Source organism: Budorcas taxicolor, chromosome 15 (assembly GCF_023091745.1).
Source record: "Budorcas taxicolor isolate Tak-1 chromosome 15, Takin1.1, whole genome shotgun sequence".
NCBI lineage: Eukaryota > Metazoa > Chordata > Mammalia > Artiodactyla > Bovidae > Budorcas > Budorcas taxicolor.
The window spans coordinates 74,247,753-74,275,466 of record NC_068924.1 but is presented as its reverse complement, the minus strand read 5'-3'; the positions used below and the strand labels follow the sequence as shown (position 1 = coordinate 74,275,466).

General features: G+C 54.2%; 1 protein-coding gene across 1 annotated transcript in view; it reads right to left on the bottom strand.

Moving 5' to 3' along the window:
- The window catches only part of CREB3L1 (cAMP responsive element binding protein 3 like 1), a 37,610-nt gene extending 11,583 nt beyond the window's left edge, over window positions 1-26,027 (bottom strand). Inside the window, exons 1-3 of the mRNA XM_052652786.1 lie at window positions 25,915-26,027; window positions 5,143-5,371; window positions 1,820-2,001 (exon numbers count right to left, since the gene is read on the bottom strand). Of these exons, the coding sequence (XP_052508746.1) occupies window positions 1,820-2,001; window positions 5,143-5,371; window positions 25,915-26,016 (513 nt within the window). The 5' untranslated portion in view covers window positions 26,017-26,027. The remainder of the gene's footprint in view (window positions 1-1,819; window positions 2,002-5,142; window positions 5,372-25,914) is intronic.
- Between the last annotated feature and the right edge of the window lie 1,687 nt (window positions 26,028-27,714).

Sequence of the window (27,714 nt, the reverse complement as noted above, 5' to 3'; positions counted from 1 at the left end):
ATGCAGGAGTGTCAACACACACATAAGGGGTGTTCTCTTTGAGAAGACACAGTGTTGGGTGCTGGATTTCAGGCCCATCTCTCCCCTCCAGGTCCAGAAGCCAGCAGAGAGAGGTCATGATATCGTGGGTGGGACCCAGAATCCTGAATTTCAGCAGATGAGCCGGAATCATAGGACGGTGAGGCTGGCTGGGACCTTGGAGATTTCCTTGTCTACATTCCAGCTGAGCCCTCAAGTGACAGATGAAAGGACCGAGACGCAGTAGGGGGGCTCCACTTCCGTGGGTCACATGCTCATTCTCGCCACCCAACTCCTGGTTCCCTCACTTTCCGCTAGGGGGTCGAGACCTCATTAGAGGGGAAAAGGTGGGCTCTGGGGTCTGGTGGCTGAGTCTAGAATGCAGCTCCATTTCTTCCGACTGTGCAACGTGGGGCAAGTTGCCTAACCTCTCAGTTCGCTCCCCTGAGCCCAGCGCCTAACTTCCATGACCTTGACTCCACGGCCATCCTGTCTTCCCTTCCTGCTCTGGGGAGGCCTCAGAAGTTGCAGAGCCAGCCCTGGAGATGGTCCCCAAAGATACCCTCCGTCTGAAGCCAGCCCTGAACCCTCCAGTCCCTGGTGGAGGAAGAGGGAATGCCCTTTCTTGCCTCTGCATGTGGACTAAGTCGCTTCAGTCACGTCTGACTCTTTGCGACCCCAGGCTCTCTCGCGTCCATGGGATTCTCCAGGCAAGAATGCTGAAGTGGAGTGAGTTGCCACTTCCTCCTCCGGTGGATCTTCCCAACTCAGGGATCAAACCCGTGTCTCTTCCATCTCTGGCACTGTCAGGCAGGTTGTTTACCGATGCTGCCACCTGGGAAGCCCTTGGGCCACGTGTGTTTTGAGCCGTGTGTCCAGCAGGGGGCAGTGCCAGCCAAACCCCAACTCAAGGGATTCCAAGGGCTTCCTGGTGACTCAGGGGTAAAGGATGTTCCTGCCAGTGCAGGAGATGCGGGTTCGCATCCCTGGGTCGGGAAGATCCCCTGGAGAAAGAAAAGACAACCCGCTCCAGTATTCTTGCCTGGGAAATCCCATGGACAGAGGAGCCTGGTGGGCTACCGTCCATGGGGCCGCAGAGTCAGACACAACGTAGCGACTAAACAACGGCAGCAACTCGTGTTTTAGACGCTAGAGTAGGAGCCCCTTAGCTGTAGTTCACGCTCCTGTTTTACAGAGAAGGAAGCTGAGGAATAAAGAAGGAAGGCACCGTGCCCACAGCACAAGTGGGAGCAGAGCCGGGACCAGGCGGGGCCTCTCCCAGGCTCCCAGAGTCTGGGCCTCACGGCCCCAGAAGGGTCTTCAGATGTCCGCTTTGGTGCTATAGCTGAGTGATGGTATCTAGACGTTCATGGGGGGAGGGCCGGCCTGCGAGTGTAGGTTAAACATATTCATCTCATGAATATAAACAGTGGAAATAGGGTATAATTTTTATATTTCCATTTAGGTGTTTCTTCATTTTTTAAAATCCGGACACTGAGAAAATTAAGTGTCCTGGGCTGTCTCCTTCCCTGAGACCCTGGACGGGGTCCCTGATGCCCAGCCCTGCCTGGGTCCCTTTGTCTTCTTCCCCACACAGTGAGGGCCCCTGTGGTCTGAGTCTGTTCTAGATTGGTGAAAGGGTGGCCCAAGGTGGGGACAGAGAGCGAGTCTGGAGACTCCCAAGGGCCACGCTGCTCCCTGCTCAGAGCCCCGGGGTGCCCAGGGTTTCGGATGGCCCTTCCTACAGAGATCCACCCCCCCCCCCCAACCCTCGCCCCCTGTGAATAGGCCCCAGGCTCACCTGGTGGGGGACAGGCAGCCTGGTCAGGGGGCTGAGGCCCAGCAGCGGGGTGGTAGCCATGGCGGCGGCGGCCATAGCCGAGGAGGCGGCCAGAGGGTCCACGGGCAGCTCCGGGCTCTGCTCCTGCTTCACCATGACCGAGCACAGTTTGTGCCCCAGCACCCACGCTCCATGTTCCACATCTAGGGAAGGGGGCAGGGCCCAGGCTCAGGGGACTCCCAGAGCAGAGGGCTCAGCCCCCTCCTGGCCCCTTGCTGGACAGGGCCGTGGAGGGATGTTAGGGTACACTGGGAGGCAGGCAGGAAAGGGCATGGGGGGGCAGACTGGGCAGACTGGGTTGGGCCCAGAACAGATGGAGGCATCTTCTTCATTCAGCAGTTTAGAGTGGGCTTGGACAACAGACCCCTCCCGCCTGGCTGTGTGACCTTAGGCAAGTTGCTTAACCTCTCTGAGCCTTAGCTTCCTCACCTGTAAAAGTACTGGTCACGAAGTAAATGTTCAACAAATGGCAGCTGTTGTGAATATGATTACATTTATTCAGCAAACATCTAATGAGTGCCATGCTAGGTGCTGGGGGTCTGGAGAGTCACGAGCAGTTTAGCGCAGTTAGAACGCAAAGGGAAGGGGGAAGATGGAGTCAGAGAGGCCAGCAGGGATGGGTCGGCCTTGGAGGCTGGACTCGGAGCTGTGACTTTGTCCTAAAGGTAACAAGGAGACGCTGAAGGGTTTTAAGCACACTCGGGTTTGTAAGGTTCAAAAAGATCACTCTGCCTCTGTGTGCAGACTGGACTGACTGCAGGCGAGATAGAGGTGGTGAGACCCTCAGGAGGCTGTTTCCAGAGAGAGGAAACGAGGCACGTGCTAAGCCAGTGGCAGCAGGGGTGGAGAATAATACACTGGAGACAAGATAAGAAGGAAGACTCCACGGGGCCCTCTGGTGCCTGGATGGGAGGATGAGTGATGCCCAGGTTTCCCAGGGCAGCGTCCACCTCCTGCCCACCTCATGGGCCTCCTGGCCTCATCTGGGCCACAGGGCTGCCGGGCATCACCCCCTTTCCTGACGGGTGCCTACAGTCCTCCTCTCCAAGTCAGCTCTGCTGCTAGTGGCCCCAGCACCTGGCTCGGGTGAGGCTGAGGTCTGAGGAGCCAGCACGGAGGGGCTAGAGGGACTGGAGACTCTGAGGCCCATTATGGGTGGGGAGAGGGGTCAGCAGCCACCTTATCCCACCTCTGAGGCCAGGCCCCACCCTGCAGGGAGCCTGAGGGCCCCCGCCCCTGGGCTCCAGGAACACCCACAATCTTCCCAAATTACAGAGTCAGCCTGCCAGACTCCGGGAAGCTGCCCCCTGCAAAGGACCCAAAGACAAATTGCTCTAAAAATAGACTTGGGGTGGTGAGGAGTTGCCGGGATGGGAGGCGGTCCACCCCACACTGCCCTTCCCGAGGCTGGGGTCCGCCACCCCATTGAGGTGACCTCCAGATGGCAGGGTGGAGGTCAGGGCATGTAGGGAAACTGCTGGAACCTCCACAGCCACAAGCCCTGGAGCCTCTTAAAGCCCCAGCAGGTATCCCTGCCCTCAAGCGGGGAGGTGGGGTGGGGAATGGGGTGGGGTATAAGAGCCCGTCTCTGCCCTTGGGGAATCTCAAAGACCCTCAGAAGCAGCTCACACATCATGCACTGGGACCAATTCCAAGCTCTTGAATTTGTGTATTGCTACCATCAACTCTGGGGGCCAGCACTGCTATTCTGTCAACTTAATAGATGAGAAAATTTAAAAACTCCACTCAAGACCATTGTCCTCTGAAGGGAAGGGAACCCTGTTCATGGTTCTAGCCACTATCTTCTTAATAGGACTTTATATACACAATGAAATAGCCACAAATTATATATACGGAGATAGTGGAGGACAGGGAAGCCTGGTGTGCTGCAGTCTATGGGGTTGCAAAGAGTCAGATACACTTAGCGACTGAATGTCAACAAATTTATATACAGATACACACACATAAATATATTTATATAGGGATTTCCCTAGTGCCTCAGACAGTAAAGAATTCACCTGCAGCGCGGGAGACCTGGGTTCGATATCTGGGTCCAGAGGATCTCCAGGAGAAGGGAATGGCAACCCACTCCAGTATTCTTGCCTGGAGAATTCCATGACAGAGGAGCCTGGCGGGCTATAGTCCACAAAGTCTGGAACATGGCTGAGTGACCATCACGTTCACTTTCATATATGTATATATATATGAGCCAGAATTCTCAAGCTATTTATGTCATTTGAAAATTGAGATTCAGAGAAGTTAAGCAACTTGTTCAAGGTCACACAGCAGCTGGTGGAGGCACCGGGATGCACACCAAAGCCAGTACCCCTTCCTGCCCCTTAAGGCTGGCAGCTGTGGTGGTGGCAAGGGTATGAGGTTTAGAACCAGGGGGCCTGCTTGCTCCCAGGTCCCTGCTCTTCATTTTACTATGTGTGTGACCAAAACAACTCAGCTTTCCTGAAGTCTCATTTTCCTTACCAGACAAATGGGGAGTATGATTAAAGTGACTCTGACCTCACCTATGAGTTGTGAGAAATAAATGAGATAATTAACAGGAAGGCACTTTGTAGACGGGACAGTGCCATCGAAACGTTCACTGTTATTCCCATTTGAGATGAAGAAACTGAGGCTTAGAAAGGCTGAGTCCAGGATCACCCAGCCTAGCAGGATGGAGCTGGAACCACCCGTATCTAAGGGAACACCCAAACAGACCATTTCTAGGGAGGGCGCAGGCTGGCATTCTCGAATGTAGATCGCCTGAGAGGAAAGACTCAAAGGGTCCTTTGCATAACAGGGGAAGAGGAGGGCAGAGGAGAGCTTTAGGGAACCCCGCCTTTGGGAGTAGAAGTAGGTAGGGTGTGGGCGGCTCTCTCAGAGGACCTCACAGTGGGAGGAGGTGGTAAAGTTCTAGAGTCTTGGTAACTTGTCCACACTTACTGTTTAATCCTCCCCACCCCAGCCCCTCAGTTGTTTCATCTAAGACTGGTTCTCGGACCTAAGCATCAGTCGGTGTCACCTGAAAGGCTGGATTCTCCCCACAGGGTTTCTGATCTGGCAGGTTTGGGTGGGACCTGAGAACCTGCCTTTCCAAAGAGTTCCCAGGTGATGCTGCTGGTCTGGGACCTGCCCCTTTGCATATCAAGTCAGTGGAAGAGCCTCTTGACAAGGGCCCTTCTGGGCTGGACTTGAGGAAGAGCCGAAACACAGAGGATGGTCTCCCTTGAGAGGGGGCTGTGAGTGGCCTCTCTGGGTCTGGGGTCCTGGGCCCTGCCACCCCTTCTTACCTTGGGTGGTGTCTTCCATCTTGATGGGCACGACAGGGCTCTGAGGCGCCGAGTCACCGCTTAGGGAGTAGCTGTGCTCGGCCTGGATGCCCGGCGTGGGGGAGTCCAGTTCCATGTCCAGGAGAGGGCTCTTCTCGTCCAGCACAGGGTCATCAAAGAAACTGCTGAACAGGTCGTTGGAGAAGTCCTCCATGTTCTCTGCAAAGTGGTCCAGGTGCTCGGGGAAGTGCTAGGGGAGGAAGAGGAGGGAGGAGGGGGTTAGCTTATCCACCGTGGTCCCTGTGTCAACGACAAAAGGGCACTTGCCAAGGCTATTTGGCATCTGTCCACCCACTCCAGGATTCTCGCTTGGAAAATCCCATGGGCAGAGGAGCCTGGCGGGCTGCAGTCCATAGGGTCGCCAGGAGTTGGACATGACTGAGCAACTAAACCGCCATCTGTGGAGACTGAACAGTGTGCTACTGCAGCTGTTGACCTTTGACACGCCCTGAGGGGAGTTCAGGGAGGAGAGTCAGGCACTCAACGCTCCAGAAAAATGAGTGACACAGATCTTTAGAGAGTTAGATATTTTCAGCAACTGATTTCATGATCCCAGTCCTTGCATCTCCTCCTATCTAGACAAGCACTAAATCTCTTCATTAGTGACATCAGCTCCTCGTGACTAGCAGAGCACCTTTTGTAAGTTAAGTGCTGGATTGCATGGAATGCCCCCTTCACCAGAATCATATGCATTGATCTTTCCCCACAACCTCTTTGGAGCAGTTTCTCAAAACTGTCTGAGGTGCTGTCTCCTGGGCTACAGTCCTCATTTTGCCCCCATATAAAACTTAACTCCCAACTCTCCTGTTGTGCATCTTTTTTAGTCGACACCTGCAACCTCCCCATCACTCTTCCAACTGAAAGCGTGTACCTCAGATTGGGACATGAACCCACGTGGCCAGGATCCCACAGTTGCAGCATGAGGGATCTAATTCCCTGACCAGGAATCGAACCCGGCCCCCTGCATCGGGAGCTCGGGGTAATCTTAGCCGCTGGACTACCAGGTAAGTCCCCCATCATCCTTTCTATCTCTATTGTCACCCCATCAGCACGTTACCGTCACCACCACCTCCACTGACATCCCCAACCTCTCCGGCGGTATCCTCAAGGCTGTGCCCTGGATGGTGTGAAAGAATCCAAGCGATAGGACACGCGGCTATAATTCTGGCTCTGTGACCTTGGTCAAATCGCTTAGATTGCCCAAGCCTGCTTCTCAGTCCACCCTACTTCCATCACAAGAGGACTAAGGAACTAAGTACTAAAGAATAACTCTACCTCCCCCAGCAAGTTTGCATTCCGAAGGCGATATCAGCGACTTTTGTATTCTATTCTCTTTTGCTGGAATGCAAAGTGGGGAGATTGTCAAGGACTCTGCTCCCCTCAATGGATATGAGTTTGAGCAAACTCCGGGAGAGAGTGGAGGACAGAGGAGCCTGGTGAGCTGCAGTCCTTGGGATCACAAAGAGTCGGACACGACTGAGTGACTGAACCGCTGCTCCCCTCATTGGCAGGGTCCTCACTTGTCCTCATGCCTCCAGTGTTTCCATTTTCCCAGACATTCTTTCTGCCAAGAGATCAGGCCCCAGGGCCATATCACTTGGTTTGAATCCTGGCCCTGACGCTCCTTGCTATGACTCAGTACTGTTCAGACTGCAGGGGGTGACTCAGTAGTGGGTTGTGAAGCAGGTCATGACCAGAATTTAAGGAAAAAGAAAACAGAACAAAATAGATTAGAAAAATATCAGGGCATGCTGCGCATAGGGAAGTTAAATACGTGGTAAATTTTTATCTCAGTTATGGGTGTGAGTATGTTATTGCTGCTGCTGCTAAGTCACTTCAGTCGTGTACAACTCTGTGTGACCCCATAGATGGCAGCCCACCAGGCTCCCCCATCACTGGGATTCTCCAGGCAAGAACACTGGAGTGGGTTGCCATTTTCTTCTCCAATGCATGAAAGTGAAAAGTGAAAAGGGAAGTCGCTCAGTTGTGTCCGACTCCTAGCGACCCCATGGACTGCAGCCCACCAGGCTCCTCTGTCCATGGGACTCTCAAGGTAAGAGTACTGGAGTGGGGTGCCATCACCTTCTCGAAGGATGTAAAATATATTTCTCAGAAACAAAATAGTCTGAAAAATATTGGTCTCCATGATCCTAGGAAAGTTGATCAATGTTTCTATGCTTCATTTCCTCCTTTGTACAGTGGGGGTGACAATAGTTCTTATCTGCTAGGGTTACTGTGAGGATTAAACAAGTAAATATGTAAATATGTAAAGCACTTAGAATAGTTCCTGGTACACAGTAATTACTCAACAAACCTCTTATTAATAAAGCATCCAGCAGCAGCTGGTACATAGGAGTTTCTTGTTTTTTCTCTCTAAAGAATTATAAATACGTAAGGACATGTTAGTGTTCTTGTTTTTTGACTGCTCTGGGCTGCACGTGGGATCTTAGTTCCCCAGTCAGGGATTGAACCCACCACCCTGCCCACACCTGCAGTGGCAGCATAGAGTCTTAATTAACCACAGGGAAGCCTCCTGTTCATTTGTTTTTCACTGACTGAATGAATTTGCTGGGGTTTTGCTTCTTACTCTGGGGATCCCAGCTGGTGAATGGGTAAGAACTGACTTCTGGAGTCATTGGCTTTCTGGCCTGGAATAATTGGCGCTTGTCCTAGTCTGGAAGGGTGAGCAGAAAAGCCCTTGGTATGAGAATAAGATTCAGGGGGTCAAGACTTTTGACTCTTACCTCACTGCTTGCTAACTCACTTTTCTAGGCCTCAGTTTCCTCATCTGTAATGGGGAAAATAATGGTTCCAACCTCATAGTGTTGTTCTGAGGATCAAATATGCATTAGGTGCTTAATGCTGCCCTCATAGGATTATGAGGATAAAGTGAGGAAATATATGAAACACATGTATCCAAATAACATACAAATACATCTGTGCAGTAGACACCTATAACACTGAGGACAGGGCCTAGTATGCAGTGGGTGCTCAATAACTGCTGTTTTATGAAAAGCCTAACCCTGGGCCTGAGGTGAACTGAGCCTGGAGCCAATGCAGGGAGGTGGTTTGGTCCTCCCACCACAAATCAGAGAATCCAGGATAAAATGAGTTCAGAAACCCATTGACTTAAGCACTCTCACCTCTCCCCAGCTTATCAGAACTTATCATCACTAGCCTACATTTGTCTTGCGATGTTAACTTTCCAAAGCGCTTTCATAGGCACCGTCTTATTTAATCCTCACAACTACCCAGAGACAAGGAAGTTGGAACGCCCCCCCAACTACACAGTCACAGGCTGGACTGTGCTGGCCGCACCTCCGGCGGGGGTCTGGGCTAGCCCAGCAGGGGGCGCCCTCTCTTTCTTTCCTTCTCTTTCGGGGTCTCTCAAAGGCCTGGTGTGGGACCCAGTGGGAGAGGGCTGTGAGGAGCCCAGTGAGTCAGCTGCTAAGGTATTTCTTCAGCAGCTGCGTCTCAGGCGATAAGGGTCTGCCAAGCCCTTTTCCGGGGCCTGGGAGAGGAGAGAGGCTTCCTCCAGTCTGGGCCAGGGTCCCTCAAGGATTCAGCTCCATGCAGATAAGCCAGTCCTTCTCAGAGACCCCTTATGGGGTGCCCATAGGGAACCTGCTGAGGAAGCTCAGTTGGCCCCACTTTGTGAGTGGCCCCCACCCCACCTGCTGGAGACAGCAGCCAAGGCCCAGCCGGACAGAGCTTCCAGAGGGTGGGAGCCAAGTGGAAGGGGAGGGCGGCCAAGGGTCAGGCAGTGGAGGGGGCAGGGGACACTCAGAGAACCAGGGCTTCCTTGCTCAGGACTTCCCTGTGTGCTGGGTGGACCTCCGGTGGCGACGGTGGGCATGTCCCATCACCCCCAGGCCCACCTTCCGCTCTCGGGAGGATGCCAGAATGCCTCCCTTTAGAGAGATTTTTCCTAGTCCTGTTTCTATCTGATGGCTGGCCTCTCAGCCAGTTATGGTTTATACCATCAATTTAGAGGCAGAAGGGACCTGAGAAAACCCATGGTCCATGCCCCCTCTCCCACTTGCTAATGAGGAAGCTGAGGTCCAGAGAGGGACCTCACATAGTGAGGCGGTGATGTTGAGGGAGGGGTTCTCAACAGCTCTGGGGCTGCACAGGAATCGCGGAGCAACTTCTTCTTGACCTCTCCTCTGTAACCACTTTCCCAACCCCCACCCCTGGACGGCCCCCTCTGGAGATCTCAGGCCTCCTAAGCTCCAGCAAGACTCCTTGTCCCGCCTCCCTACCCCGCCAAAACTACAACCAGCTCGTCCTCCAGTCCACACACACAAAGCTCAGGTTTCAGACTACCTGATGGACACGACAGGTGTGGGAGGCAGGATCCTACCTACTGTTCTGAGGGGTACCCAGTTCTACTGGGGATGAGCGTTCTTATGGGGGTGCCTTTCCAAGCAACCAGGGTGGGAAGCCAGAGAAGGAAATATTATGATTTGTTTCCCTCCTTGTTAAAAGACTTTTTCCAAGAGTCTTGCCAACATAAGCTCCCTCTCGGCGGCCACGCGCAGCAGGCGCCGGTTCCACTCTCCTGCAGGAGAGGTCCCGAGCTTTCGGGGCTCGAGGTCCCGCACACCCCTCCCCGTAGGCAGCATCTCCTCCGGAAACCGGGTCTCAGCACCCGGCCCTTTAGGATTAAAGAAGGACCGGGTCCTGCCTGCCCAGCGCTGGCCCAAGGGAAGTTAACGCCGGTGCGCGGGGGGCCGCCCTGTACCGGAATCCAGCCTGCTCATTGGTCGGATCTGCGAAGGTCTGGGCCAATGGGAGGAGGCTGCGCGAGGCCTGCCGCAAGAGCGGCGGCGAGGAGGTGGGAGGAGGGCATGGCCCTTGGCAGGGAGGTTCCTCGGCCTCCGCGGACCGCGCGGGGATGATAAGGGCCGAGTGTACGGCCGGGGTCTGGTCTTGCGTCCCTGCCTGCACCTGGGGCAGAGGCAGAGACGGCCCATCTGAGCTTGCCCATGGGCCTGGCAGTCCTACGGTGCCCCGAGTCCCTTATCAGTTGGCCTGGCCTCAGCCCCGCACGGGGAAGTGAAGACCGAGGGGGTCTCCTCGGACATCTCCAGCTCGAAAAACGGAGGCTGGATCCCAACTCAACTTCCTTTGCGGGTCTTCCAGCTCCTTCTTTCTCTCCTGGAGTCATCCTAGCTTGGGGCTCACTGATGGGGAGCGGGATCTCTTTCCCTGGGAGAGGTGGCAAGTGAGACACTCCTGGGGCGGTAATAGCTCCGTCTGAGGTTCCTCTCGGTTCCCCAGCTCGAATTCCTTCCAGAGAGTCGATGCAGAGCGAGGGGAAAGCTCTGGAGACACGACTGTCCTCTGAGGATGTGTATGGGAAAGGAGACCCCCCACTAAGCTGCCGCAGCCTCAGAGCGCCCCCTTCTCTCAAGCCCCCTAGAACGTCGGCGTGGCTGCGCCCCCATCACGGTCTTCTGCCCCTCCCCCGGTCCAGGCTGATGCAGTCTGTTTGAGGAAAGGAGGGAGGAGACCGGAGTGGGTCCAGGCTGAGCCGTGGGATAAGGATGGGGGGGAGGGGGGGCGGGGAATGCCGAGCCCGGACATTCCTTCCGAGAGAGTGAGCTCTGCTGAGAGACGGGGGGAGGAGAGCCCTTCCCCTCCCCCGCAGGCTACCCCCCTCATACATTCCCGGACGGTTACTTGCCTCGTGGTCACTAGAAAATTGCCCCCATTTCAAGCTGAGGGGCCACCAGTCTGAGTCACTGTTGTGCCCTGTATGGGGGTGGGGTGAGGGTAGGGTCAAGAGAGAACAGGGAGGGGCTTGGGGAAGGGAGGTAGGCCCCTGGGTACACAGTTGTCAGGCCCTCCCAGCCTTTAAGCATCACACTCCAGTCATTTGACTTCCCTGACGGCTCAGACAGTAACCAGTCTGCTTGCTGGGCAAGAGACTCCGGTTCGATCCCTGATTCGTGAAGATCCCTTGGAGGAGGAAATGGCAACCCACTCCAATATTCTTGTCTGGGAAATTCCATGGACAGAGGAGCCTGGTGGGCTACAGTCCATGGGGTCACCATGAGTCAGACATGACTGAGCGGCTAACACACATTCATCCAGTCATTTGTGGGGAGGGGGTTGCAGGTGAGATCCAGGCGTCCTCCCAGAGCTAGACTGGAAGGCTGTCCTGGACTCAGACCCAGGAGACCCCAGTTCAAGATCCAGCTGTGCTCTGAGATCTGGGCAGGCGCAGGCGGCGTCTTCTGTCCAGGCCCGCTTCCCCTGTCTGAGTTCCTGTTAAGGCAGGGATGGCAGGCGCAGGTGAAGTGCACTAGTCCTCAGAAAGCGGGCTCTTTTCCTCTGCCCTGGCCTCTCTGGGGACTATGAAGGGATGGAGCCAGTTTTCCTCATCCCTGGAGCCAGCCCCTCCCTGAGCCTTCCTGGCAGGGCATGGGGGGTGAAGGGAAGCACATTGTTCCAAGCTCCAACCTCACTCTCATCCCCCATTCCCCACAGGCCCCGGGAAGGCAGCTGCTGAGGTTTCATATTTTCCCCCTACCGAACGAACTCTTCACCACAGAGCCCAAGTCCAAATAAGCAGAAATGCTTCCCTGTGTGTGTGTGTGTGCCCATGCGTGTGCGCGTGTGCACATGCTACGCAGATGTGGGCTGTGAGGTTCCTTCTTACACAGGGAAACCCCACCCCCCTGACACCACGCAGCCCGAGATCCCTACCCGTAGACACATTCAGACTGTTCCCTATAGAGCCCAGCACGGGTGCTGTTGGATCAATACACATACCCTCTCTGGGCTCACACAGGCTGTCACCGGCAGCCACTAAGACAGAACCAACAAGAACACACTCCTCATATGTGATCAAACAGACACAGACTCCCATGTGCGCACACACTCACACGTGTGGTCACCCCAGACAGTCACGGTCACAGACGTGCTCATGCACATTCTTACAGGAACACATACAACGTCTCACACCACCACAGAACCAAATGCCGACTGTGCCAAGCCACACGCCTGAGTCATGTGACCCCCCCCAGTGAAGGAGCCTTGGGATTCCTGGGCTGGCCTGGGGCTGGGACAATGAGGCCTGGGACTGGGAGAGGGCGCCGCATGGGGAACGAGCTTTTCTGTGCCTGTGTGCTAGAGAAAGGAAGAGGGGAGAGGGAAGGGCAGCTGGTACCCACCACAGGCTGCCGCTGTGCAGAGAAGGGGCCACAGTCTCTCCAGCTCCCCCCCGTCCTGTTAGGCTCTCCAACTCCCTCTCCTGACTTTGTGAGCCCATCCCTGGCCAGGCCACGGGGCCCTCAGGAAAGTGGGGAGCTGGCCTGCAGGTTCCCAGCCAGCCCCTGGCATCTTCTAACCAGGCGGCCCATGTGCTCTGGCCCAACCCTGGGGCGGGTGCCAGGTACTGTCTGGGCAGGAGGAAGCGATGGCAGTTAGTACCGCCGCCCAGGGCTGGGATTAGCTGTGACTGGCACTACTGAGGGCACAGCAGCCCATGGTCTGGCTGCTGGAGATGTTGGTCCATAGGCAGTGGCCAGAGGATCCCTGCGGGACAGCTCAGGACACTGGAGACCAAGTGCCAGGACTGGCACTGGGGAGTGCGGGAGAGTCAGGGCGTCTAATCCCGTCCACCTATTCATCATTTATCTTCGTTAGTGTAGTGGTGAGTGTTCCCGCCTGCCACTTATTCATCATTTATGCATTTGTTCAGGGTTTACTGAGGACCTACTGTGCGCCTGTGGACACAGAGATGAACTAAGCCCAGTTCCTGTTCACAGAAGGCTTCCTGACTAGCAGTGTGACCACCCATTTCTGAAGGTAGGTCCAAGGCTTGAACTCTCCTCTGTCTCGAACAGTCTCCACCTTGTGTCAAGAGGGATCTTCTAACAGAAATATGATGATGTGACTTCCCTGCTCACTGTCCACTAATGACTCCCTTTGGCTCTTAGGATAGTTGAGAAGTTCCTCAGTGTCGCTTGAAATGACCCAGCCGTGTCACATCTGGGTCTTGCTGTGTCCAGTCCTCATCTGTGTCTCCAAAGTCCAGCACCGGTCCCAGCACGTCACAGGTGCTCAGCTGTTTGCTGAGTGACTGAGCAAGTGGGTGAATGAAGGAAACAGCCAGGGAGCAAAGGGACGGAGGCCTTGTTTTCTGCAGCTGAGCCTCCAGGAATGAACTGCCCTGAATTCCGCTCTGATGCCAGCTTGCTCCTGCTCCAGGCAGAGTTTCCATGTGTCTGGACGCCTTCCCTCAACTCCTCCCTAGTGGGGCCCATTGTACCCATTCTCCGGGTTGTTCCTTCCCAAGGCTTTGCTTTCTTAAGCCCCAGCCAGACCAGGTCCCCGGGGAACACAGCCCCCAACTCAGCACTGGAGGCACTGTCCCCAGACTTAGGCCAGGCCCAAGAGTATAAATGGAGCCCAGCGGCCAGCCGGCTGGGCTGCTCTCCCGGCCCCTGGCCAGCTGGAAGGCCCTTTTGGGCCGGAGCCTGCCACCGGGCTCTGGCTGGAATTCCCTTGGCCTCCCCTCTCCTCTGTGCACTCAGCGTTTGGCCTCTGGCTTCCTCAGCGGTCCCGGCCTGTCTGAGTTGTCCTCAGGTTTTATTTTTGGAAGAAGTTGCATTCTCTCTCTCCTTATTTACTCCCTTCCTTCAGGAAAGGTGTGGGACCCCTGGGCTCAGCTGGGGATCGGGCTGTGACTCCGAGGGGGTTGGACTTCTCTGCAGGAGGAACCTCCAAAGATGCCTGACCCATCTGATGCTTCAAAGCCAGCGGCCTCTGCCCTCCTTCCCCCACCCAGTGTATGACTAATGCCTGCCCCTGCCCTTCTCAAAGAGCTTCACGATAGCCAAAAGAAATCATTATGATCTTAAGAGTTGAAAGGAATTCTGGCATCATCACGTCCATCCCCTTTTCCTTGTGGAGGCGGTGGAGTTTAATGGTTAGGAGCAGACAGATCCTGTTCTAACCCCAGCTCTGCTGCCTGAGGTGTAGCCTTGGGCAAGTTACTTAACCTCTTTGAGCATCTGCCTCAGCTATAAACTAGGAGTATTTATACCTACCCCAGCACCTGTGAGGTTGCTGTGAGGGTCAAATGAGGTCACATTTGTCAACTGCTTTGTGCAGTGCAGGATACATAGAAGGCTCCCTTCAAATCTAGTTATTATTATTATTAAGGAGAGGGAAATGGAGAGTCAAGAAAGAGAGTGGACTTGCCAGGACCACATCACCCAAGGTATGCAGCCGCTCCCAGAGTCTCTGTTCTGTCTCCATCTCCCCTCCAAGGAGAAGGGAGGGGGCAGGCATCATCAGCCCAGAGGAGGAATCTCCTTGAGTCAGTCACTTGGGCAAACCCCTGGGTCTTTCATGTCTGCCTCCCGCATCAGGCCAGGCCCTCCTCTGACTCAGGCATTACCTCCACTGCCCCAAGGTTTTCTTTCTTGCTCCCTGGGAGTGAGAGGTCCCACACCCGGCCCTGAGGTGGACCCTAGGCCAGTAGGACTCTGAGAGAAGGGGGAAACGCTGGGTCCTGACATCACAGAGTGGAGAAGCTGGAGCCACAGCCATCAGGCCAGCTGGGGCCCTTCCAGCGCGTCCAGATGTCTCAGGAATGTGCTGAGCTGGGAACTACCTCGGTCCTTCCCTCACCACCCCCAGCCCCTCAGCCCCTCATCTGCTTGCTCGAGCTCTGCCTCTGCCTACCCCCTGCCCTTCCTCTTTCATCTCTCCCTGGGGGAGCCTCACGTCCACTGTCCCTCTGGTACCTTGCCTCAGTCCAGCTCCCTCTCAGGCCTCTGAAGGGGTCGCCAAAGGCCAAAAAATTAAAAAAAAAAAAGCCCTTCCCCTTCCACACACCCCATGGGCTGACCATGACCGATGGTGGGGAGATGGAAGCCTGAGCTAACTGGGAGGAGAAAGTTCTGAGCAGATAATGCCTGCCAGATCCCAAATGTGGAACTGATTTGCAGCCTTGGGAGAGAGAGGGGTGAAGGCTTTGGGGTGGTAGAGGGCAGGGTTGATCCTCCTCTCTGGGAGGGTGATGGAAGGGGCTTTGGGTATCTTGTCCCAGCTGATTGGTGCGAGGGCCAAGGAGAGGAGGTGCCAAGCGGGGCTGGGCTCAGAGGGAGGGCTCAGATCCTTCTAGGTTCCTTCGAGGTCAATAAGGACACGCTTGGTCTGATAGTGGAGGGTCTTGAACTGTAATGCGGGGGTAAAGGAACCCCCTTAAGGTCTTGGGGCTGGGCCAGGAGGCAGGACATGGTTCAGATCAGAGCTAGGACAGCTTGTATCTCTGCAAGGGTGGAGCTGCCTTGGGCCTCCCCAGGTCAGCCTGGCCCTGAGTGCTGGGGATGAGGCAGTCAGCAGGGAACTGGTGCTCTTGGCCAGTGCGCGAGTCACATCAGGGCAAGGGGTAGAAATCAGAGAAGAGAAGGGCCCTGGGGTCTGCTGTTGCCTCGGCCTGCTCTGGGCACAGAGAGGGCCCACGGTGCTGTCTGTCTTGTGGGAGAGGCCCTGTTCATGCAGACAGGCAGACAGCTTGGTTATCCTAATGGACCCTAGACCTCCCAGCACTGAGACAGCTCAGGACAGCTGGGACCACCACCCTGTTCAGCTCAGAACTCTGTTTGAAAACTTGCGTTGTCTCCCTTCTGCCAGCTGAAAACACTCCCAGTTCCTAAGCACAGCATTCAAGGTCTGTTACAGATTGATCTCAGCTTCCCACTGTAGCTGGAATGCCTCATCTTTCCTTTCCCTGCAGCCTAGTTGGATGGCTCCTTAAACCTGGAGCTGGAAGCTCCACGGCTGCCGGGCTTTTTGCTTGTATCATTCCCTGTGCCTGGAAGGCCTTTACCCTTATCTCCTCGTTCTAACTCCTATCATCTTTTAAGGTCCGACTTGGTGCTGCTTCCCCCAGGAAGCCTTCCTTGATCATCCAGGTGGAAGAATCCTATCCATTTTCACTGTAGCACTCATAGACGGTTAGGTCACTGGTTAATATCATGGCTTGAACTCTAATTATCCACAATGGGGCCCATCTCTCCTTCTAAACTTTAACTACCTTGAAGGTCGGATATAGGATAGATTTTATCCTGAACCCACTGCAGGGTTTCACATAGGCCTGGCATATAGCATACCTAATAATAATAATTATGATAGTTGATATTTATATGCCAGGTACTGAAGCTCCAGTACTTTGGACACTTGGTGTGAAAAACCAACTCACTGGAAAAGACCCTAATGCTGGGAAAGATGGACAGCAAAAGGAAAAGGGGGTGGCAGAGGATGAGATGGTTGGATGGCATCACCAACTTAACAGACATGAGTGTGAGCAAACTCTGGGAGATAATGAAGGACACGGAAGCCTGGTATGCTGCAGTTCGTCGGGTCGCAAAGGGTTGGATACGACTTAGCGACTGAACAGCTGTTCTAGCTCCTTCCATGCAGTTCCTGATTTAAATTTCAGAAGACCAGGTAAGTGCTATCAGTACTGCCGTTTAATGGGAGAGGAAACTGAGGCACAGAGAAGAGAGAGTAAGCGAGTGGTTGAGCCGGGATTTGAGCCTAAGCTCTGGTTGCAGAGCTTGTGCTCTTAAGGACCCGTGATGACCCTGGACGTGGGAGGAGTGATGGATTTCTCTGCCGCCCCAGTCCCACCTGGTGCAGGGCCAGACACAAAATATGGGCCCCCGTTCCATGCACTGGGTCTTCACCCGGGTTTCCGGGTTTGCCCATCCCTGGCCATCCCTCTCCTGACGTCCTGGAAGACAGAGGCCTGAGAAAGGGCCTAGGGTCTTCGGCTTTTACCCAAAGAAGGCAGCTTCTCAGCTTCAGGGAGGTCAAACAGACAGGCAAATAAAACCCCCATGGTTAGGGATCGGCAAAGGGATGAAGCTGGGACATTCCTCCAAGGGCTGTCCGGTGCTGGGGACCTGCCTTTCTGACAACGACAATCAGGATAAAAACACCAGTAACAACTACTGTTTTGTTTATAGGGGGCTTGCCATGTGCCATGCGCTGTGCTAGATTCTGCAAGAGTTATCTGACTGAGTTCTTAAGAACCCTGTGTGCTACAGTCATCTTTCCTTTATGGATGAGGAAAATAAGCTCAGAGAGGTTAAGGCACCTGTCCAAACTGACCCAGATGACGAGAGGTGAGAGCCTCAGTTTGCTCCCCGGTCTGGCCAGGGCTAAAATTGACCACTAGTGGTCATCCTACCCCACCTCAGGTATGGCTTGGTTTCCCAGGGCTTCTGAGGTATCTGCCATCTGACCTGGGATTTGCTGTCTTGTCAGGTGGGGTCTGGGAATAGGCACCAGGTCTCAGGAGAATTCCTATCCAGGATCTGCCCAGAGTGGAGTGTGGATTTAGAGTCTGCCACTCAGCTTTTCCACCAACTCATGCAGCTTTGAGAGCCCAGGATATTGAGAGCTGGGTCAATTGCTTGAGCTAGTAATGAGTGCCTAGGTGTCCATTTTATTATACTTTGTAATTCATATTTATGCGTATATATATTCTCTTATGTGCATGACATATTTCATATAGAAAAGGCCACCATAATTAGGAGATTGGGATTCATACGCACACTACTATATATCAAGTAGATAACTAACAAGGACCTACTGTGTAGCACAGGGAACTCTACTCAATATTCTGTAATAACCCATATGGGAAAAGAATCTGAAAAAGAACGGATATATAAAAAAGTTGGCTTAAAGCTCAACATTCAGAAAACGAAGATCACGGCATCCACAGTCCCATCACTTCATGGGAAATAGATGGGGAAATAGTGGAAACAGTGTCAGACTTTATTTTTTGGGCTCCAAAATCACTGCAGATGGTGACTGCAGCCATGAAATTAAAAGACCCTTACTCCTTGGAAGAAAAGTTATGAGCAACCTAGATAGTATATTCAAAAGCAGGGACATTACTTTGCCAGCTAAGGTCCATCTAGTCAAGGCTGTGGTTTTTCCAGTAGTCATGTATGGATGTGAGAGTTGGACTGTGAAGAAGGCTGAGCACCGAAGAATTGAAGCTTTTGAACTGTGGTGTTGGAAAAGACTCTTGAGAGTCCCTTGGACTGCAAGGAGATCCAACCAGTCCATTCTGAAGGAGATCAGCCCTGGGATTTCTTTGGAAGGAATGATGCTAAAGCTGTAACTCCAGTACTTCGGCCACCTCATGCAAAGAGTTGACTCATTGGAAAAGACTCTGATGCTGGGAGGGATTGGGGGCAGGAGGAGAAGGGGACGACAGAGGATGAGGTGGCTGGATGGCATCACTGACTCGATGGACATGAGTCTGAGTAAACTGCAGGAGTTGGTGATGGACAGGGAGGCCTGGCATGCTGCGGTTCATGGGGTCACAAAGAGTCAGACACGACTGAGCGACTGAACTGAACTGAACTGAATAAGTGATTCACTTGGCTGGAAACTGGAAACTAACACAACATTGTAAATCAAGTATACGTCAATAAAACTTGGAAAAAAAGCAGAAAGAAAAGGCCCATGATAGAGTAAAAGGCATATGTGGGATTGAGGTGAAGATTCACTACTTGATAAATAAACAAAAGCCACCTGAAGTACCATCAGAGCTGGACGTGTGGAAGTACCCTTTCTTCCATTACCCAGCCACCCCCTTGTTCATCCCTCTGTCACCCCTTCTCACTCCTTCCTTCCATCTATTCAATAAATAAACATCTCCTGAGCACTCAGTCACTATGGCCATGACTAGGGAATAGACAAAAATAATTGCCCTACCCTCAAGAACTCTCAGTCTAGTTCAGCAATGAGGAAACTGAGGCCCGGAAAGCGGAAGTGACTTGCCCAAGGTCACACAGTGAGCTGGGGAGATGAGGTGAGGAGCGGTGAGGACATTCCACAGAGGGGAACACATGGGGAAGGCTTAGCCCTGCCTGCCTCCCTGGCAAGTCCCCTCAATTGTTTTAAAATTGCCTGCCAGGGGCTTCCCTGGTGGTCCAGCGGTTAGGAATCCACCTGTCAATGCGGAGGACAAACGTTCAATCCCTGGTCTGGGCTTGGGAGGGGAGCATCCACACTCTGTGGGGCAGCAAAGCCCCTGCATCATGACTACTGAACCTGCCCTCCTAGAGCTGATGCTCTGCAACAATAGAGGAGGCCCCGCTTACCCCAACTAGTGCAAGCCTGCACGCATCAGTGAAAACCTAGCACAGCCAAAAATAAGTAAATAAGCATTAAAGAGAAAAGAAAAGCAAACTGCCTCCTGGCTCTCCATGAGGGCCTGAAGAGCCGGCCTTTCTCCACTGTTGCTTTCCTTTCTGTTATTCTTTTGGAAGGGGGAAGCGGGGGACAGCTGCTGCTGCTGTCCAGCTGTTTGGTCGGACCACACAGCCCAGCCCAGATGTGTCAGCCACTCTGTGATGGGTGAAGTGGCTCCTGGGCCCAGAACCAAGGGGTCAGGGCAGCTGCAGTGAAGGCTCTGTCCTTCGAGAGCTGGGGGACGAGGCACACTGAACCCGGCAGCAGGGAAGCCCAGCATTGCTCCAGCCGTGAAGCTGGCCTCTCAGATGACATGCTATGTCCAGGTTGTAAGTTTCGGCATCTTTGACTTTGCAGGGATATCCCCTTTGATCTGCTTTCTCTCACGGTCAGAGATCTGGGCTGTATCTTGCCCCTCCCAGCTGCCTGAACCGGACATCCTCAGGCCTACCTTCCCCCCAGTCCTGCTCCAGGCTTCTGCTACCTACCCTGCCTGCTGAGGCAGATCACATCGTGTTCCAGCCAGAGCAATGCTCGTGGTCTTGACTTAACTCCACCCAGACCTTCCTCCTCCATCCTGCCCTTGGAGCGCTGAGCCGGCCAGAAGAACAGCCTGTTCTCTGGCTTCTGGAGCTGGTTTCTTGATGGAGGTTCAAGGGCAAGCCATGTCCCACAGAGGGATGCTCTGAGAGGACTTGGGACCAGGACCTGCAGGAGAAACACCCTATGGGGGAGGGGAAGACACAAAGTGGGGTGCCCTTCATCCTTCCCTGTCCTGGTACAGTGGCCAGCCACACCCTCCTGGGGAGTCCTGGGAGCTGCAGAGAGCAAAGCTCCAAGATCCCAGGTGGGCCAGGGAGTGAGGATGAAGAGAAAGTAGGGGAAGGGATGTGGGGTCTCTCCTCTCAGGCCAGGCAATGTGTTGGCTCTGCCCTTAAAGCTCTAGGCATCCATGGCGCCCTAAAGATGGGAGTAGGTGAGGGTGAAGGCGAGGCCCCCCTGCTGTCTGCGATCTCAAATGTTCCTTGCCCTAGAGGGCAAAGTTCAAATCAGAACGAGAATGGTAGAGAAGACAGGGCTTTCTCCCCCTTGGCCCCACGGGACCCTGCCCTGAGAACAGCATTTAGATCTCCCTTCCTCTGTAAGGGTCAGTTTTCTCATCTTCACAAGGGACAATAATGCCTGTATACCAGGCTCAGTAAAAGGGACACAGCCCCAGTCCGCCCTGCTGAAATGCCTCCTGATAACACCTTTGACAACAAGGATGGGGATATTGGAGAGGGAGGGAGTGGAGGTCATCTCCTCTGAGTCTTCCAAGACCAGCAGCCCATCTGGGGGCGCCTCCTTGGCTCTCCTGGTGCCCTGCTCCCTCGTGGCATCTGTGGTGCCACTCTGTCCACATCCCTGTCTGTCTCTCTCACTCGGTCGTGAGTGGCTGGAGGTCACTCTGCATGGTGACCAGCACTGGCGCTCCTTTAGTTCCCAGTTGTTAAAGGATGGGATGTGTGTATTGAAGAATAACCAAGCAAATTCCCGGCCAGTCCAGGGAAGCCGGAGGGCCCTCACAGCAGAACGGGGCATAGACAGCATTTTCGTGGGATCCAATATCCCCGTTACCCTCAGGGCTGGCCAGGCCAGGACCCCCTCTGGAATTATCAGTACATGTCCTGAACACTCAGGCCTGTCTTTACAAAAACTGTCTCCCCTTCCCTTACAAGGACTGCCTTGATCTGCAGTCATTTTCTCTATGAATACAGTAAACCCTTGAAATGGAGCAAAGTACACTGCAACATGACCCAGACTTGGCTTCTGTCCTATACCTGGGGCCCATCTCAAATAAAAGTGGGCAAAACTCTTATCTTTGTGGGGCTGGTAAAGAAGTGGCTGCCTTGTGCTGCTTTGGAACGTCCTTCGTTTGGTCTGCTATATGTACTGAGGTTTTGCATTTTTACTTTTGTGTTTTTTTGTGATAGTACAGACCAACTGAAAAGTACTACTTTTCATGGATCCTACAATAACATAACTCCACATTTACATGATTGAAAATTTCTGCACTTGGCTTATTGTCTCACGGCAGAGTTTTACTATATAAAGGGCCTGTTTTGTGCCATGATACTGTCCTAGGTTTATGACGATGAACACAACTGACATGGTCTCTGTTCTCAGGGAACAGGCTTACTCACAGAGGAAATGGACAATAAGCTGATAAGATAACTGTAAACTGGGATATGGGCTATGAAGAAATCAAAGGGCTGAAACAAGGACTTCCCTGGTGGTCCAGCGGCTGACTCCACACTTCCACCGCAGGGGCCATGGGTTCAAATCCCTGGTCAGAGAAGTGAGAGCCTGCGTGCCATGCAATATGGTCAACAACAGCCACAAAGGACTGAAACGAAATGATAGAGGGATTCACTTAAGGTGGTTGGAAAGGCTTCTCTAACAAGGTGACATCTGAACTGAGGAAGATGAGATGGAGAGAGCTGGAGGGAAGGGAAAGCATTCTAGAGGTCAGGAATAGCATGTACACAGGCCCTGGGGCAGGACTAGCAAAGATTTAGTTTTAAGCTGGGTGAGTGTGGATCCAGGTGTCCCAGAGCAACCTGAACAATGGGAAACTGGGGAAGATGGAAGCCCTGGGCTAACCAGTGCTCAAGGGTGAGGCCTAAGCCACAAGTTCAAATATGCTGTGGATCAGTCAGCTGGAGACCATCCTAGACCAGGGGCTATGGGAGTCTGCATAGGATAGGGATGATTCAAGGCAATGATAATTTATTGGAAATCTTCCTGAATTTCAGAGACAGTGTGGGCCACAGGACCCTAATGGCTGGGAGGAGATGAGGATTCTTTTTCCTCTTCCCTAAAGAGTGTGTGGCCTGGCCTGGGTTCCCTTTCATTCATCAGCAATGGTTGGTTGAAGCCTCCTTTGTGCCAAGCACTGTGCTAGGCACTGGGGGGATACAGCAATGAACAAGACAGATAAACACCTGCCCTTAAGGAGCTCACATCTTAGCTGGGCGGAGGGGGAGCAAAAACAAAATACAAAGCTGTCCACAACAAACCCAGCATTTTGGAAGAGGAGGAAGTGTCGGGGGTGATCTCCCTTCCTGAATGGGGGCACTGAGATTTGGGCTCCTCCATTAGTTTTTCTCTATTAGCTTTTTACTAGTGTATTCTGTTTGGAGACTAGAGTTCTTTCCTCCTTGGATCCTCTTTCCTGTTGGTGAAAATTTAAAGACACACACACACACACACACACACACACACACACACACCTCCCCTTTTAAGGGCCCACACACAGACAAAGAAACACCCAAATGCACATACTTCTCTAATCTCCCTAAATCCCCCAAAGGCTGGGGTGGTGATGGTAGCGGTTCCCTGCTCAGTACAGGAGAAGCCAGGCTAGGGGGCCTGGGGACAATGATCAGCCTTAGCTCTCACACCCCTCTTCTCCAGGCCTGGTCCCTGGTCCCAGTCATTCCCACACCTGGCCTCCCCAGCTGCAGGGAGGTGAATGAGTGTGCTGGGCAAACATCCTTGCAGCTTCCTGCTGCGCCCCTCGGAGACAACAGAACTCTTCTTCCGCCTGCCCCTCCTCCCCACACCCTCCCAGCTGTGGGGCTTCTCGGGGATCCAGAGCCATTTCCCTCTAGAGAAACCAGAGTCATCCTTTCCCCTGAGCCAGAGGACGGAGCTGGTATCTCTGGGGACGTGACCTGTTCTCCCTCTGGTCCTTTATCCCAGTTGTCTGAACACCAGGCCCTCCCTCCTACCTGTCCAGGGGTTAAAGGGTCCCAGGGAAGAGGGCTGTAGTTTGGGGGAGTGGTGCACATCAGGAACTGTGGGAGAGTGGGGAGAGGAGGGGAGGAGAAGCCCCCTCATTGGGCAGGAAAGGGAGCTCCTTCCCAGGGATGTCTCTGAGAATCACATAGACTAGATTGCCACAGGATAAAGATGTCCTCATAGAAGGAAACATGCAGCACCCCTGGCCACCTCCAAACACACAAGACTTATGCAGAGTATGCAACTAATTCTCCTGCCTCTGATTTCTTACACACTTGTGTTCAGGTGAACATCCTTTTTGATTTTTGCCTTTTTAACAGAGTAATAGAGCATACCTAGTTTCTACTGTGACTTCATGGCCTTTATCTGGATTTTTAAGGATAGTGAATAACCTACCCTCCATCTTCCAGACTGAGAAGCACACAGACCTCACCCATTCCCATCTTCAACCCTGGAAACACTTTCCTATCCTTATGCAGAAAGAAAAGGGAGTTGGGGATGAGGTTGGAATGGGTTCCCAACTGGGAGGGACCTTAGACATCTAAAGGGAGGCACCGGAAAAGGAAGGTAACTTGCTCAGGGGCACACAGCAACTCCTACCCGAGCAGTCCTTACCACCGGCACCATTAGCCTCCAGAGTGTGTTACCTACGGAAACTTACCTGGCAGGCGTCATCCCACAGTCATCTTCAATTTGCTCACTAAATCTCTATAATAACACTATGGGAAAGCCTTCTATAGCTCCATGTTTCAGATAAAGAATCCAAGGCCTACAGGAAGAAAAGTCACTTGTCTGAACTGCCCAGCTGGCTGGCAGCAGAAGCACAGCTAGAACCCAGTTTCCTGATTCCCATCCCAGGAGCTTTCTTTCCTCTTAGAAATTCTTCCCTCTCCACCTGCCTCACCTGGCCTTGCTTGGGCCTGAGATAAGGAGCTCCCTCAGCAGAGTTTTTCCTCCCCAGGCCCAGTAATGGATATCACTGTCTGATCACAATTCACGCATCCTTTCCTGCGCTGGACCAAGGCCCAGATGAGCAGCTGGGGGACACAAGGCTCAATGCAGCCGCGGCAGGAGGCTGTAGGCGGCAGAGTTCATTCAGAAGAAAGCCCAAATTGGAGCTGCTGCGGGCTCAGGGAACCTCACAGGGGGCTCCACCAACAAAGGCATGCGCTCCAGCAAGCCCCCCTCCCTCCAAGCAGTGTCTGTCACCAGCTTCAGGAGGGGTGTGTGGAACACCAGATCCCTGGGCCACAGCATCGTTGGAAAGACTGATCCAATCTCTCCCTGTATTGTAAACGAGGAAACAGGCGCAGGCGGGAAAGCATAGCCCAGGCTCCCCAGGGAGAAGCAGAAGCAGAGGCAGGACTAGAACTCTGATCTCCCTACTACCAGGTCAAGCTCTCTCCCCTCCTCCTTGTCCGCAGAAGTGTGCTCTCTCTAACTGGAACCCGGGACCTTCCTCGGAGAGCAGGGTGACCTGGATCTGCTGCCTAATGGAGGACCAGGGGACCTCTCACCCCGTGCCTCCCTGACTCAGGTTCCTGTCTTTGGGCTTGTTTACCCATCAGCAGCATGGGACAGTTTAGGTGGAAGTCCAAGATGCCCAATCCCTTAAGTCTGTGTGCACTCGACTCTTGTCTGCCAAATTCATGGTACTCGCAGGAGTTAGAGGTCAGCAAATAGAGACCCTTGAGATGAATACTATGCGTATGAGAGAGGCAGTTCAGTGCCCGGGGTGGGGATCCCCTCAGAACCCCCAAGCTGCCCTCGTTTCAACTCTTCATGCCCTTCTGAACCCCAGTACTTTCTCCCCTTACAGAGGCCATCTCCCACCCTACCCCCCATCCAAGCGCCCTAAGGCTGAGCCCGAGAGAAGGAGGGAGGGAAGAAGAAAGAAGCCACGTTTCTTTACCGGGGGTGGGGGTGGGCATAAGCCGGGACACACGGATAGTTACAAGCCCCGGGGAGCGAGACTCGAGGGACTGAGACAGACCTAGAGAAAAACCTCCCTCCTCCTGAGCGATCACCCTGTGCTGCCCCCGACCAGTTGAGGGTCAGGTCCTTCCCTGGGGGACATCTCTGGCCTGATTTCCTGGGGGGCAGGCACAGCACACCCCTGAATTTCCGAGTCTGGCTCAAAATCGGGGTCTGGCTCCGGCGCCCCCACCCGCAATGGGCGTCTGGTCGCTGGCCCTCGAACATTCCCCTGTGCGCCCCCCAGCGGAGAGCCGGAGGCAGAGCCACCGAGGTCCTAAAGGGGGCGCAGGAAAGGGCGCCGCCACTGTGTCCAATCTGGCCCCGGAACCCCGGGCTGGGGGCTGGAGGACGACTAGGAGAACCGCGGCAGGAGCAGAATCGGTGTCTCTCGAGCTCATATTCGGGGATCGCATGGCCCCGACTCCTCGACAAGTTCCCTTCCCCTGGAAGGCCGAGGCTAGTGTCTCCACACGGACGGAGCCCCCAGGAGGAGCGCGGACTGGCGCAAGCTCGGAGGCTCGGGTCCAGGTTCGGGGTTCCAGGGAAGTGTCGAGGGATCGGGTCACCGAATCTCAGAGCCCTAAGTACGTGTCTCTCAAGGGGACCCAGCGCCGAGCCGCCCTCCCCCCACTTCTGCCCAGTGATGTGTATAGTCCCGTTCTTCTGGAGGCCCCAGGTGCACCGCGAAGAGGCGTAAGGAGTGGTGGAAGGCGAAGCCCAGACCCTTCATCTTACCGCATTGTTGAGGAAATCCGACTCGTTCAGATCCCCCAAGTCCAGGAAGCTGGATCCGGGGAACAGCCTGTCGGCCGGGAAGGGCTCCAAGACCGCGTCCATCGCGGCCGGCTCCGGAGACCCCCCTACGGCTGGGCTTCGCCTCACTCCAGGGCGGCGGCGCGCCCGGCCCAGAGCTCCGGCCCGAGCGCTGGCAAGCGGGCGGGGTAGGCGGGGGGGCGGGCAGGTCCCGGGCGAAGCCCCGGGGGAGGGGCGGGCAGAGGCGGCGCGGCCCCGGGTCGGGGGCGCGGGGGGCGCGGAGGCCTTAGGGCAGCGGCGCAGAGCGGGCTGCGCTCAGGGGCCCCGGGCGCACCGCGGGCATCTAGCCGACTCCTCCTCCGCCGGCTCCTCCCGGGGCACAGCTGGCTTCCATGGGGAGCCCGGGAGTAGGGCTGAGGGCTTGAGGAGCCCCCCCGGACAGGGTGGGAGCCGGGGGCGGGGGAGCTCAGCGCTCCCCCCCGAGACTGGGTGGCTGCCGGGCGCTCCGCTCTCTCTGCGTCTCCCTCTGCGCGGCTTCTGTCACTTTTCCTCTGCGAAGCCGGGAACCCCGGGCTGGTTAGCCCAGCTGGCCGAGGCGCCACGCCTCCCATATCAATATTCACGATAATTTCATATTAATGAGGAGGGGGTGTGGTCTAAGGAGTTATTGCCCTACTCCTTTAAAGAGACAGCTCCGAGCTAGTCTTGCAAATCTCTGTTGCTCAAGGTAGGGGCTTGAAGCAAACATTTCCTAGCTCCAGTAACTTTGTTCTTTGAACCTCAGCTTTTTAAGGCTTTGCCAACCACACTCCCATGAAGTTCACGAGGGAGCTGTTATTTCTATTCCTCTAGGCTTATGCAGGAGTCTGAACCAAGTCCATAGTCAGGGAATTCCATCTCATGGGCCCATCCACGAATCTCCTCTCATGGGGGGATTTTCAGGTCTCCTCCTCCAAGAAGCCTTCCCTGACCCCAGACTGAAGCCGTTACCATTGCTATAGATTCACAGGATATGGTGTGCTTACCTCCTTGATCGTCATTGTTTGTTCCTGTGTCTCTGACCCCTCTGGACTCTGAGATCCCTAGGGCAAAGACTGTATCTGGCTTTCCTGTGTGTGAAAGTTATTGGGAGGGGGGAGGGCAGGAGAGATGAGGTAAGGACCCCTCTTCTCATCAAGTACCCCTAATGGTTCTGAAGAGCTAGAAGTTGGAGAATAGAAGCCATGTAAGTCTGTGTGGGCCAAGATGTGGGCTGGGTGCATGCTCCGTGGTCACGGGACACTCCCAGGCCCCCTGGATCCATTATCTGAGTGACTTGCTCCAGAGTACAGGTTAATCTCTTGAAAGGGCTGATAAACAATCACCAGGCACCTGAGCAAATGGATATGGCCAGAAAGTCACTCCCTCAGAGGGCTAGGCTCATGGTTCCTGCCCAGAAGTCATTAATAGGATTAAGTGTGTCCTCCTTGTTTGGAGCTTTTAATTAGCTCAGGAACCAAAAGGCCTTTAAGAAGCGGAGATGTCATTGCAGTTAAGCCAGGGATGTCACCCAGATTGCTCTCTCAGTGCCAAGGTGGGGAAAGGGCACACCTAGGCTGAGATAGCAGCTGTTTGCTTGCCTGGGGTAGGCTGGGAGGCATGTGGCTTTCTGCCCATCTCCTGATCCAGTTGACATAGTTCTGGAGAATGAAGTTCTGACCCTCCAGATTGTCATATGACTATTAGCTCCTGGACCTCCTGGAGAGTTTGTTCCTAAGAAGCTGGGAATACAGCCCAGGCTGT